The 14,313-nt window shown below is 43.4% G+C and overlaps 1 protein-coding gene across 1 annotated transcript in view; it reads right to left on the bottom strand.

Moving 5' to 3' along the window:
- The window catches only part of PTPRT (protein tyrosine phosphatase receptor type T), a 452,620-nt gene that overhangs the window by 63,892 nt on the left and 374,415 nt on the right, over positions 1 to 14,313 (bottom strand). The window contains 2 exon segments of the mRNA XM_066331046.1: positions 4,431 to 4,460; positions 9,506 to 9,641. Coding sequence (XP_066187143.1) covers positions 4,431 to 4,460; positions 9,506 to 9,641 — 166 coding nt within the window.

The raw sequence follows: 14,313 nt of genomic DNA, 5'->3' as shown, positions 1-14,313 counted from the left end.
TTAATGTGGTTATACACTTATAAAGAGGTACACTTATAAATACAATAAAGGGATGTTTTTCTTTTCAAATGTCCCACAGATGGTGGCAATAAATTCAGCATAAACTCTTGTTATTTTTAAAAAAAATCTAAGTATATATTTAGCTTAATAACCTTTGCAATCTCACTCATTAAAAGGAACTCACAACTGAAACCACCCAACAATTAAAATTGGTGTGAAATTCCAGTGGGAGCTGAAGGGGCTTCCTATATTGCAATTATGTCCCTGGAGCTCTGGCCAGTTCAAGGAAAAAGGAAAACATCTTGGCCATTGAGTGCCCCTTTTCTAATAAATAACATTAAACTGAGTGCTTGTAACACAGACATGAATCTCTGTATTTCCACAAATTCTTCCCTGGTCTCATATTGCTCTTGATTAAATTTCATCCTGCAGCCATTACCCAGTCCAGGAGAAAGAAACAAACCAAAACAAACTACCCACACACAGAAAACATTTCCATTTATTTTCCTGGTGAGCAAATAATAAAATCACGATATGGATTGCTGCAGTTGAAAATACTGTTGCAAAAGAGGTGTCTGTCACCAAGTGCAAACCCTTCTGTAAACTGGATGAATTGCTGTGTTTTACAGCTTCATCCAAGAGTACAACCAGCATCTTCCAGACCTGGCTGGGTTGATACCTTACACTGCCCATTATATTTAGGTGCAGAGAGACAGCAGCAATTCTGTCCCAACCTTATACATCATCTGTGTTGGTGTAAATACAGAGTAACTCCTCTGAGAAGGTTCAGGCATCACCCTGGGCTCAGGGATGCAAGGAGTGCACCAGAACAAGAACTCCTAATTCCATCTCTTCCTCCTCACAGGATCTCAACTCACAGGCAAGGAGCCTTTGCTGATGGGTCAGCTGAAGTACAAGAGATGATGCTGACCCTACACAATGAGTTACAAGTTAGGAATCGAGGCCTCCTGGGTTGTATTTCCACTTAAAGCATGTTAAAGATCTTTATGGCCTTCTCTTTCATCCTTTCCTGTATGCTCTAGGAAGTTTTCAATCAGCTGTTGCTATACAAGAATCCCATAACTATTTACCTACAACTATGCATGCCCGAAATAGTTGCTACTATAAATGAATATTTTTGGCTGGTTTCACCCATCAGAGCTGCAGGTGCATGCTCCGCCATCACACAATCAGATTTTCCAGTCCTCAATTGCAGCAAAACATAAGACTGGCTGAGGGCAGAACTCCAGTCCAGAGAGCACCAAAGTGCTGTGGCCTGTCTCTGCAAAGACCAGGTACTCCTGAAAACAGTCCCAGTGACTTCAATAGAATTATTCAGACCTGTTTGGAAGAGTTATGATAGGAAATTTTGGTCCCCAACAAGAAGAAATGCCTGTATAGAAGATGACAAAGGGTTGGGAGGAATTATCTGAAAGCAGACAAGAATTGCTCTAAGAAACACAGCTTTGAAGGCCAGAAACTCAAAGAAAACATGAAGTGATACAGTCGATATGGTCACATTGAAAGATCTGCCAGCAGATCTACTTGGGAACCTGATTTTCAATACTGGTAACTCACTCAACTGAATTTTGCTTCAGGACTAAATAATTCATGCAAGGTCATAGCACAGAAACCAACTCTATTAAAAAAAAAAAAAATCTGTATAACCATATTGTTGCTGTTATTTCCACAACATTTCAAAAAAATTTAAATCCAACCTCTCTGCTCATAAGAGTCCAAAACAATTTGAATCAAGTTTGGCTAAGAATTTACAGTCTTTAGCAATTTCAGATCTTCACCTGCAATTCTAATGAAAAATTTTATGTGAAACTTGAAACTCAGTAGAACTTCACTGCATGCTCCTTCATGGGCTCTCCTGCTTTCTTCCCTCACTACTGGAACATCCCTTCAACCCTGATTGATGTTCAAGGGGAAAAAAAACAAGGCAGAGCTTGTGTTTTCCTGGTGCAGGGCACAGACCAGAAGTCCATGTGGACCCCAGCAATGGCATGCAGAGCCTGGTGCTGCAGTGCTCATGCTCAGGGGATTGTTGCTGTGTTCCCTCCTCCATCAGGATGCTCCAGCTTTCAGAGCTGTCCTTGGACACCACCAGCACAGAGATAATTATGAATGAGCTCTTTGCAGAGCTCATTTTGGGTGTGGTATTGGGGAGGAAAAGCTCTGGGATTTGTGCAAGCTGAGCTCCAGTCTCCACTGGCTGCTGTGAACACTCAGCTTGCCTGATGGCACCTCTGGCTGTCCCCTGGTGTCATGTGCTGCATGCTGGACATCTGCCTCACCAAACCTTATTAAACCCTTCCTTCTGCCTCTGCTGAAGCTCACTGCAACCCCAGGCTTGGGTGACCCTCCAGAGGCTTTTCTCTTCACTTTTCCTGAGTCACTGCACTGCTCCCTGAGGTAAAAGGGTCTAGCAAATTGGCCCACAGCAAACAGACCCCTTAAGGACCCCTGTGCTTGCTCTGGCAGAGCAATTCTCAGCTGAGTGCTTAAAGCAATGCTGTGCAGCTGTAAAATGGGTCACAGAGGGCTTGGAAGTTGATTCATCTTTTTAAACACACAGATCTCAAAATAAAATGAAGCAGGGAACATGCTGACCACATACTGCCTGCTGGAAAAAGGCAGAATTATAATGGGAAACCTGGCACTGAATTTCTCAGGCATTGGTGCTACTGGCTGCAAGGAAACCAAACAGTAAAACGTGAAAAATGTGCAGAAGAGGAAAGCTTTTATCAATCAATTCAGATGATTCACAGCACCTTTGGGTTAGAACCATCCCCTACCCTACACTTAGTTAACCTCCTCTTTAATCCGGCTACTTAAGGTCAAGTTTTGCTCCCAGTGAACCAGTGTGAGGTCTGTGAGTAGAGGAAATGGAGTTACTCTGCATTTACAATTCCATCACTGGGCAAACTCAAGACTCGTGATGGTGTCCTAAGGCTCCTCACATCCTTGGAAAGTGGCAAAGGTTCCTCTTTCAATAGCTTTCTGATAGGTCATGGAGAAACAAAACCCCTCCAAGCAGTGGTGTCTAGGGATCCTCCTTTGCCCTGTTCTTTGGACATAAAGCAACTCATCTGGAAAAGAAATCAGCTCCCCTTAAAATGGCAGCACACTGACCCTCTCATTCTGCTGGCCTGCTGAACATCTTCCAGAAAAAAGCATCAAGATGAAACAAAGAGGAACTGCAGGAAGGGGTGAAAGAGGCAGTTCCTGGAGCAGCAGACCAGGAGGGGCTGTCAGGGCTGATGTGGCCCTTTGGACAACTCAGAGGCTTTCAGAGCCCTGATGAGCCTGGCAGGGTCTGGGGAAAGGGCTGGTGTCAGTGACAGGGCTCCTGCTGCTTCTGGGAGCTGGAGAGGGCAGAGCTGCTCCTGTCTGCACCAACAGCTGCCTTCTCCATCCCTCCCAGCCCTCTGATGGCAGCAGAGGTGTCCAACTCGCTTCTCCAGGACTTTTTCCTCACATCATTGATCCAGCCCTCTCCTCCTCCAGATCCTCAGACAACCATTATCATGGCAGAAACAGCTTGGCCTTGATTGCTTCCCAGCCCCTCAGTCTTTAGGCAACAGATGGCCCTGGAAGTACTGATGTGTGAAGCATTTTCATGTGCCTTAACAACTGCCTTAATTATGCAGCATTGTCATTAAGACTGGACAGGTGATTTAGATCTGAATATCTGAACCACTTCATCATCCAATGATCGAAACCAACACTCAGAACCTGGCAGCTCCAGGAACAGGGATGTTTGCTGGGATAATGTCAAGTTGTCAGAACCCTGAAGGTTTTTAAAAAAGCTTACATCCATGGCTGAGAAATTCCCAACAATAACTTTCAGGTGTGAATTTCAGCCTGAAGTCTGGCTACGAGCAATGGACAATTAAAAAGGTGCATTTGGGACACTTGGGACACTCTGTATTTGTCCATTAGCATTTACAGAATCACAGAATCATTTCTCTTGGAAAAGGTTTCCAAGATCATCAAGTCCAACTGTTCCTCCAGCACTGCTGTGCCCATCTTTAAACCCTGTCCCCAAGTGCCACATCTACACAACTTTTAAATGCCTCAGTGACTCCATCACTTCCCTGGGCCACATGTTCTGGTGCTGGGCAGCCCTTTTGGTGAAGAAATTTTTCTTGATATCCAATCTAAAGATGACTATCCAATTTGAAAAGTCATAAGCAGTAAGTGACATATCTGTGGACATTCATGTGTTTGCAGACACAGCTACAGGTGCAGTGGGAAAACAGGGAAAACATAACAGCATGCAACTGGGAAAATAAAACACAAGAAACACAAGCTGCTGGAAAGGCAAGGATAAATGGAGTGGTTAAAAAAAAAAATACAACAGAGCACAAAATTACCACAGGGTGAACATGCTCAAAAAACCTCATTCCCAGTCAAGTACTTACAGGTAATAGGAGTAGGAATATGCATTTCTTCTAAATATTGATGGCCAGTCAGATGAACAAAATATCCAAAAGGAGAAAAAGAGAAAAGCACATAATTAGGTTTAGATGAACTTCAGGCTTCTTTTTCAATATACAAAGCATTTGTGCTGTTTTCTGTACTGAGACCCTATTTTCCTACACTTGTTTCAGGAGCTGTGTGTTGGTGAGGAATAAATAGATCCTGAACTGGAGACAAGTTGTGTTTCCACTTCTGTCGCCAAGAATAAATCCCCTCACCTTTAATTCCCTCACTTTACCATGTCAGTAACATGGGCAAGGAGACTTAATTTTGCCTCTCAAGTGCTTTGATATTTTTGAAATGGAAAGAAAGATGTCAGAGCTGCTAATATTAAGACAAATACCAATAAATAGGGAAGTGACAATGTAAGAACGCCACAATTTTGGAATATTTAGACAATGAGCAAATTGTCTAATGATAAATCAAGCTTCATCAAACTCTAAAATGCAAATAGTTCATTAACAATTCAAGCATCACTCCATATTTATAGCTGAGCACTGGGGGCATGCATTAGCTTTCTGCATCACTGTGATTAAGCATTTTCTACCACGGTTTCTCAACAATTCATTTCACAACATTTTGAGCAGCACCAAAAAATGAGCCTTGGCAATCAGCTGCATCTAAAAGAGGTGATATTTTCCCTTTTATAGCTGGAAAGGGGCTTCTCTGAAAACACTGGCTCACAACACACCTAGCCCAGGGTATTAGAGATTTACCAGCAGCCACAAGCAGCAGTAGTGGTCAAGACAGGGAAAAACAATGAAACACAAACTTCAACCTGTTGCACAGCTCTAAAATCCCATTCATGAAGATACCAGGATGACTAGGAATCGCTTAGAAATACAAATGCAGCTTTCAAGTGCTCACTTCTATGGTTGTTCTGAACACAACTTCCACAGGCACAGGTGGAAACCAGGCTCAGCTCAGTCACTCCGTGCACAATCACCCTCTGTGCTGTGCACACGTGGGGTAAAGAACAGTTCATGAGGATTAAACTGAAGGGACATGGTTTTCCTGGTGATGGCCTTTGGTATAAATCTGCTATCTTGCCCAGATTCCTGATGTATGCCAAGTTGTTTGAATGGCACTGATTCCAAGCTACACCTGGATGTATTTTAATTAAATGCTATTATCTCCTGAAAGCAGCAATCCTACAGGCCCCAGCAATGCACCAGTTAAGGTGCAGTGACTGCCACTGAGCCTCTAAACAAAGGGAAACATGACCAAGATGTAGAAAATGAGAGCACACACAGCTGAACCCCTGAAATCCCCAAAATGATTCAATTAAGCCAAGCTCTGTGTGAGGCCAGGACTAGGGCTCACAGAGCTCTATCGACTGGAACTGTTCCCTTGAACATGTTGCTGCTCTTTCTGCTGCTCTCCTGTCTGGGCCACAGACATCTGGGAGCCCACCAGACTCTCAGCCCTCATTAAAAAGCTGCACATCCCTCCAGGCTGCAGAGGAAAGCTCAGAAAGGTTTGCTTCATAAGGATAGAAAATAAAGGAAGACAAACAAAAGCAAGGTTAGGTTTTGGAATTGGACTTTTTGACTCAAATTCTTCCAAAAATATGCAGCCCGAAATAAGGATTTACTAAATAATATTTCAAAGCTTAACTGTGAGAACTGGTTGGAGTTATGGTTCAGTAAAAACATGACCTGGTCCTAGAATGTGGAACACAACCCAAACCCCAGCCTGGCTCCCACCAGAGACACAGGGGGGACACTGCTCACTGAAGGTACAAATGGCCCTTTCCCTAATTCCATCCTACAGCTTGGCTATGTTCTGCCCAAGAGGCTTTGGGGCTTTATTTAATTAGTTTAAGGTACCAACCTAAATCCTAATCCAGAATAAGGAGCTGAATTTTCACAGGAGGAAATAATCCTAGACCCTACATAGCCCCAAATCTCCTTTTTTGCTACCGACAGCAGTTTAAAGAACTTATTTACCCATGACAGGCTGTCTGATCCTATTTATTCAGTCTCATATTTAAAGGGGTCAGTGGAGGCTTTGTCTGCTCAAACACACCAGCCTGAGAGGTGTCACATTCTTCACTCCAGGGAAATACAAGTCATGATTACATCAGAATTAATACTGCCCAGATGAAATCAGAACTGACCAAAATCAAATCCTCTGGGGAGGGACAAAGTCAAAGGGTATTTTCTCCTGAAAAATATCTTGTTTTTCTTGCTCTGTTTTGTTTTTACAAAATGATTCTGTATTCTCTGTTACACAAAAGTATTTAAATAATATTAAGGAAAAAAACAACAAGCTCCATAGACAAAAGAAATGTTTTCATACAACAAAAATGAGATATTTCAGGATATGTATCTGGTAATTAAAGAACGTGGTTCTGCATTTTGTGGGCATGTACACTCATGTGGGCACGGATAACCACCTCTAAATTTACAAGTTAAATTATCACAGAATCGTAGAGTGGTTTGGGTTGGAATGGACCTTAAAAATTATTCCAATCCTCCTGCCATGGGGGGACATCTTCAACTATCCCAGGCTGCTCCAAGCCCTGTCCAACCTGTTCTTGGACACTGCCAGGGATCCAGGGGCAGCCACAGCTGCTCTGGGCACCCTGTGCCAGTGTCTGACCACATTCAGAGTGAAGAACTTCTTCCTGATATCCAATCTAAATTTAATCCCTTTCAGTTTAAAGCAATTCCCCCTTGTCCTGTCACCACATGTCCTTGTAGTTTCTCTCCATTATGTGGCAGCAATTTTTATGACACATAGATGTAATGATGATGTTATGACTCAACTCCTGGAGTTAGTGGGTTCTCAAAATTAAGAAAACCAACTGTTAATGTTTTCGATTTTAAATGCTGTGAGACAATCATGTCTAAAACAGAAATTTATACGTACACTCAATTTTGACATAGATATACAGATATGGAAACTTCAGCAGACTTTAGACAACCCCAAGTTTCAACTAAAACTTTCAGACAACAAACAAAGTCAAACCCAAATTTTCCACTGCATAAATACACTGGTTGGCTTAATTTAGCTTCACATGTCTGACTAAACCCTGTAAAACTTTATCAGCCCCCAGAAATTTTTGAGTTCCTGGAATTTTTGCAATTTGTTCTGCTGAAACTGTGAGCAACTGAGCCCTGCTTGCTCATGCTCTGTGTCTGAAAGGTTTTAAGCAGCATGCTGCTGATCTGGTGAGTCCCACAGGAACAAAAAGAGGCTCCTGATGATACCAATCCTTATCTCGAACCAGACTTATCTCAAACCAATGTTTCCCTTCTAATCTCTCTCCTTCCTCTGCTCTCTGCACTGGTTAACAAAATGCTTCATCCAGGAAATCCTGTGCCTGTTCCCAATGAGCTGTGATGTCCTGGAGAATGGGCAAATGTCACTGGGATATTTTCCAATCCCATTTGAAGACAACATCTCAAGTTCAGCTCATTAAATTATTTTTCTGAATTGTTGCCTTGCAAGGCTACATTATTTGTACACCGAGGCCTTGGTGCACTGGGTAGTGGACTGGTTTTTAAAATGAGGCTAGTGCAAACGTGGAATGCGAGAGCTTAAGCTCCTAATGCTTCTATTTGCAAAACAAAAAAAGAACTCTGTTGTTAAACTGTTCTCTTGGAAGAGCTCAAGCTTTCAGCTCTACTCCTCCAGAAGTTCCAATCAATTTGTGGTCCAAATCAGCTTCTCCTGTTATAAAAGCTGGCCCCAACCCATACCAGTTTACAAATGAAATGAGCCTGACAGGCTGAAGTTCATCTTCAGGGAACACTTGTCCAGATGTAGCTCCAAGCCCCAGCTGGATGTGGCTGGTGGTGCCCAGCCAAGGGAGCCCAGAATGGATGTGATCAGCAGCTCTGGAGGGGCTGGAGGTGTGCTACAGCCTCCCAAACCTCCTCCTGCACTCAGAGCTTCTAAATGGGAAAGGATTTTGAAGTCAATGAACCAGTTTATTCCTTATTTCAGTGTGTCTTCCAGTGGGTATCCTTGCAAAGTGCAGCAAACAGAGATACAGACTGCAGGGATTCTGCTTGTGAGAGGGGCTGTGGAAATAACACAGAGGAAACTGCAGTTTTCCAGCTCTAGGGGAAAAAAGGGAGAATTTAGATTTCTAATACTCCAACTCACCTCCATTCTAATGTTAACTTTGAAGAAAATTGCCCAAATTTACAGAGCCTATGGCAAAACCAGACAGAGCAAAGTCCTGTCCATGGGACATCACACCCAAATTCACCAATTGCTGCTTCAGGGACAGGCAAGTTCAGCTGAAGGTTCTGGGCACTGTGTCAGGGGCCAGCTCAGCTCAGCAGGAGCTTGGGAACTTTCTCATGGATCCTCAGTGTCCAACCTCTGGGACTCATTCTGCAGTATGAGGAATTTTGTCTGGGGGTTTGTCTGTGTCATTGGTGAGATAATAATTTCTGTGTAGCAGTCGGGACAGCCAAAGCATCAGAAAACTCCAGGGTTGGAAAAATGGTTGGGATGAAGCAGCCACAGCTTCTCTGGGTACCCTGTGCCAGGAGCTCACCTCTCTGGGGAAGAATTTCTTCCTGATGTCTGATATAAACCACCTCTCTGTCAGCTTGAAGCCATTCCCCTGCCCTGGCACTCCAGGCCCTTCTAAGTCATGTCTCTCCATCTCTCATAGTTCCTCCAGGTACTGGAAGGCCACAATTGGGTCACTCCAAACCTCCTCTTCCCCAGACTGAACAATCCCAAGTCTCTCAGCATTTCCTCTTAGGAGAGGTTCTCCTTTTATCTCTTTTATCTCCATGCTACTTTGTGACTTATCCCTAGACATTAATTATCAATTAATTATCATTGTCTCTTTGCAGTAACAACCTTTCTTTTGTTGCTGGATCTCCCAGAACTGGCATTTCTTCTGGACCTACAGCCCTTAATGTTATGTACACAGGCATTAACTGCTCCCTGTCACACATAAAGAATGTTTTATCTTTATTTATTCTTCTTTTGGAAACTACAACAGTGTAGCCCAGAGGGCCCGGATGGAAGCAAAGCAGAAACTTACCTTCTTTTGATGGTAAGCATTGCTCCCAAGAGGATAATAACAAACATCAGGAGACCAGCTATAACTCCAGCCATTTTCACCGTGCTGTCAACTTGCTTTTCGGGTTCCACTGCATTGGAATTCTGGGTGGAAGCTCCTTAAAAAATGGAGGGATAGGAAGGACAAGATTAAAAAAAAATTAAAAAATTAATAGGCAAAGTGTGCAATGATCCACTTTAAATATTCATTTCAAAGCCTAACAACATATTTGCAATCAAATTGCAATAGACAATTGTCCATCTAACCAAATCTGCCTTTAATGAGGGCTAATGACAGATAATTCAGAGCAGTAATAGGGTGTAAAATCCCAGTGTAGTCCAAATGACTCTAATATTTTACTAAGTTATACTGTAATGGGGCATTTGCTCTTTGGAAGCACTCAGCATGCACCCAGAAACAGGAGAACAACAGTTCTAATTTTAATCTCAAATAGTTTAAATGGACTTGTAATCCTTACTCATCGAAATAGAGAGCACAGTAACAGGTAATAATAATAATACTTCTGGCAGAAACTTTTTCCCCGCTAAAATCAGCTCACATTTGTGTTTCTCAGTGTGTTGGAGGCCTGGTTTTTTCACACATCCCATTACAGATACACATGTCACAGGCATTAATCCAACACACAGAGCACCCTCCACACAGAACCAAGGAATGATTTGAGTTGGAAGAGACCATAAAGCCCCATCTCATTCCAACTCCAACACCTTCCACACCACCAGGCTGAACCTTGGAGCTCCATCCAGCCTGGCCTTGGACACTTCCAGGGATCCAGGGCAGTCACAGCTTCCCTGGACAACCACCTCCAGGACCCTTCAACATCACACACCAGACATGACTGCTTCAGCCCAAACAAGAGAGCATCATTTCTATTTGGAATATTTTTGTTTTGTTTCATTTGCTTGTTTTTTAAACAAGTGAACGCTCCACACCTGAAAATAAAACATATTTAGGAACATTATCTGCCCAGCATTTCTGCTCTGACTGAGCACCTTGGAGAAAGCTGCCCTCTACCCTATTGTTGAGACCTCATTAGTCCTCATTATAGACCTCAGCTCTGCTGACTTCCCTGCTTGCTGCACAGAATATTTCCAGATACAGCTTAAACCACTGAGCTTGATTTAGAAAACCCCACAAGATTTGAGTCGTGGCTACTCTAAAGACTAAATAAGCCTATCTTCATTATATTCCTGTTACACTTAACTGCTCTGAAAAATATCACCACTGCAGTTCACAGAGGTAAATGAATTCATGTTCCATGAGATCCACTCTCATCCTGGGCTTCACCTTTGCTGCTGGATCAGCCAGGTCTTCCTCTGCAGCTTAAACGTGGTAGGAAAAGGGAATCAAAGGTGAGCACAGAGGACTGACATCAGAAGACACTAATGTCTTGCTCTTTTAATAGCTCTGTGCTGCTGATCTTCAGGAAATCTGAATCACTTCTGTCCATGAAGTCACTTGCTCGAGGAGAGAATATTCAATCAAGTCCATGTGTTGGTGAGACAGCAGTGTTATTGTCACTGGGGTGTTGTTTGGCCTCTTTTCCACACATTAAGCTGCATATGCTTTAAGAGATGATGCAGTGATAAAAGCATGAATTCACTTCTCCTACAGCTAGGCTGTTAATCCAGTTTAGCCAGAGCAAAACACAAAAATTACCAAGCAAAAAGGGCTGGCTCTTGGAATCATACATATAATTTTCAGCTTTTGCCCCTGACAACTCTACTATTCTGCTGCATTCACCAATTTGCCCATTCAGTTAAAAGTTCACTGATAACTTCTGTGCTCACACGTCTGAAATGCATTAATGGGACTCCTGAGCATGAAAATAAAATATCAGTTGCGTATTTCCATCTTCATTTGACAAGCTCTCCCACAACCCTGCAGTAAATGTGTCCAAGAGGTGAGCTACACACCATCAGACAGGCAATCCCCACACTGTCACACAACAAAGGCAATGAGAAAGGTACAATTTCTCCCTGAAAATGGCTCAAACTCTATTCATTTGAAGTGAAAGTCAGAAGTACTCCAAATGATCCTTCAGCTGAGCTGCAGTTACTCCTATGACCCTAAATAATAGGTGTTGCAGAATGGTTTTCTACTATAAACAGCACAGTCAGACGCCCCTCATTTTTGTACCATCTGAATACCCTCACGAAGTGTGAGCTGTTAGAAGAAATAAGAATGTGCTGTCAACTCCATCTTCCAATCCACCAGATTGGTTTGATTTTGCCAGGCTGCTGCTCGTTACTCCAGGCAGTGTGTGGTCAGAGTGTTTTTATCTGATATTCCCCACCCCACGGCAGGCTCCTGCAGTTCCAGGAGGAGAAGAAAGGCTCATTATCCACCCTGACACCTCCACACCGTGGTGACTGATTCACTCCAGTCTTCTGGACAGCTCTATCTCTCTTGGCAAAGGCCAGCAATCCCTTTAGGCTACCAGCCCAACCATTTTTAAGTTGTCTCAGCTAATAGTGCCTAGGAATGGAGAATATGGCAGTGTCAGCAAATTCCTGGCTCCGGGAAACTCAAAGTCTTTCAATGAAACGTTACTGCAAAAAGTCCATTGTTTTCCTGCTGTTCTGGAATATTTTCCATGCAGATGTCTAAATCTCCTCTGGCTGCTCTGGTTTCCCACCTGCCCCAGCACCAGCTATAGGTAAGAATGCTCCTATCCTGGCAGGAGGAGCTCTGTGAGCTGTTCCTTGCAGGGATGGCTTCTGCTGCTCCTGACAGAAACTCTGGCTTAGAATTCAAATTGCTTCTCTCCTTTATAGAGAGGCAGGATCTGAAATCCTCTGAGCACAGCAGCCCATAAAAGCTGCTCAGATGGCCACTTCATACCAATATCTTTAAACACACTTGCAAATCTCTGCACTACTCTACTTGAGGGGCCACCCTTTTCTTTCTGAAAAGGCATGCTTATATATTGCTGGCATTAAAAAGGAATGAAAACAAACTATAACTGTATTTTCTAGTGCTTACTTCCACCACATTTCCTGGAATGAATTGTTCCTTGTAACAGAAGCTGGATGCTGGAACAGTAAGGCACAGAGCAGGTCACCACTGTTATTAGTGTGTGTACTTCAGTGACACCCAGAGCCCCCACGGAGGGCAGGACTCCATTACTCTGCACTAACATGAACCAGCACAATTTTCTGCCCTAAGCTTGCTTTCTTAATAAGGGAGGCAAATGATAGAAGGCAGAGCCAGAGGAGTGAAGACTGTAGGTCCCCTGACTCCCTATCTGTGCCTTATCCACTCCAGCAGGCCACTGCTCTCAGAAATACTCATTTATGTGGTGTACAAAATGCACCATCCCAGGAGCTGGAGCAGGGGCCTGACTCTGACTTTCACTGATATTCACCCAGCACCCCACTGGCCAGTCAGAGCTATTTCAACATTTTAGTCCTTTCCTGGCAACCCAACTGACTTTGTTTCTCTTCAATCCCTTCCAAAATCCCCAGATCCAGCATCTTGCTGGAAGTACAGGAAGCACATTCATGGGAGCTACTGTTCTGGTGCTGCTGCAGAGATGCACAGAGAGCAGGGCAGGGACAAATGGCCAACCTCCCAGAGCTGTCCAGCTCATCAGCCCATGAGAAGTCAGGTTTCTGGATCATCACACACTGATGGTTTAATTAAGGTCGTAATTAAGGTCTAATCTGGCCATGCTGCTGTCGATTCATAGAAGCACAGAATATGCTGAGCTGGAAGAGACACATCAGGATGACCCAGCCCCTGTCCCTGCACAGACCCCCAACAACCCCACCCTGGGCACCCCTGGCAGCGCTGTCCAAACACTCCTGGAGCTCTGGCAGCCTCGGGGCCGTGCCCATTCCCTGGGGAGCCTGGGCACTGCCAGCACCCTCTGGGGAAAACCAGCAGTAGCATCTAAGGAGAAGATACCAAGGCAATCTCTCTCCCAGCAATTTCTGCACAGGTATATTATTTGAAAGTAAGCCACAAAATATAAAAGCAACCTCCTCTGTGGAGGTGGCACTCTGAAAAACATCCAGGAAAGAATGATTACTGAGTGCATGTAGCTAAGCAGGGCTGGTAATACAAGTTTCTTCCATAAAACCTATTTCACAAACTGCAATTTGAAACATTCTTTACTTTAGGCAGCAATTACAATATTGCATTAAAAAAAAAATGACACTGCCAGGAAAAAGAATTCAAGAGAGCCATAAGCAGGAGGAAAAGTCAGGTATTTATGTGAGATTTTCAGCTGGTGAGGCACAAAATCCTGCAACAGAAGTGGCACCACAATCACCAGCAGCCAAGGTACCGGAGAAGAGAGAAGCATCCCAAAGCTTATCAGGAGAAGAAAAGAAATCAAATCAAATGATTCTAAGGACAGCTGGGTCAAATATTCAGAATCTAGAAAAGGGCAATGCAAATGTGGAGGAGGGAGGGACAAAATGAGAGAAGCAACAAGAAATGGGTGGTTCAGGCACCTCCAGGTGACAGGAAAGGCCCAGAAAAGGGACAAGTCTGGCAAGGAGAAGGTTTGGTTTCAAAATTGTAACACCTAAGAGCACAGCTTCTTCAGAAAGAAATCCGCTCTTGGAACAAAAAAACAATCAAAAAAATTACTTCAGAGCATTATTTAACTCAAAAAAATTAATGAAAAATATTTGGCTCCCAGTCATTATGCATTGAAATGATCTGCACAATCAGAGTAATTTCTTTGCAGCACATAATGGCCAAGCAGTGGGCTGAATGTAAAATCTCCTAATAGACCTAGAGGCTTGTATTCAAAAGACAGC

Source organism: Sylvia atricapilla, chromosome 16 (genome assembly GCF_009819655.1).
Source record: "Sylvia atricapilla isolate bSylAtr1 chromosome 16, bSylAtr1.pri, whole genome shotgun sequence".
Lineage (NCBI taxonomy): Eukaryota > Metazoa > Chordata > Aves > Passeriformes > Sylviidae > Sylvia > Sylvia atricapilla.
This window is presented reverse-complemented; position numbering and strand designations above follow the sequence as displayed.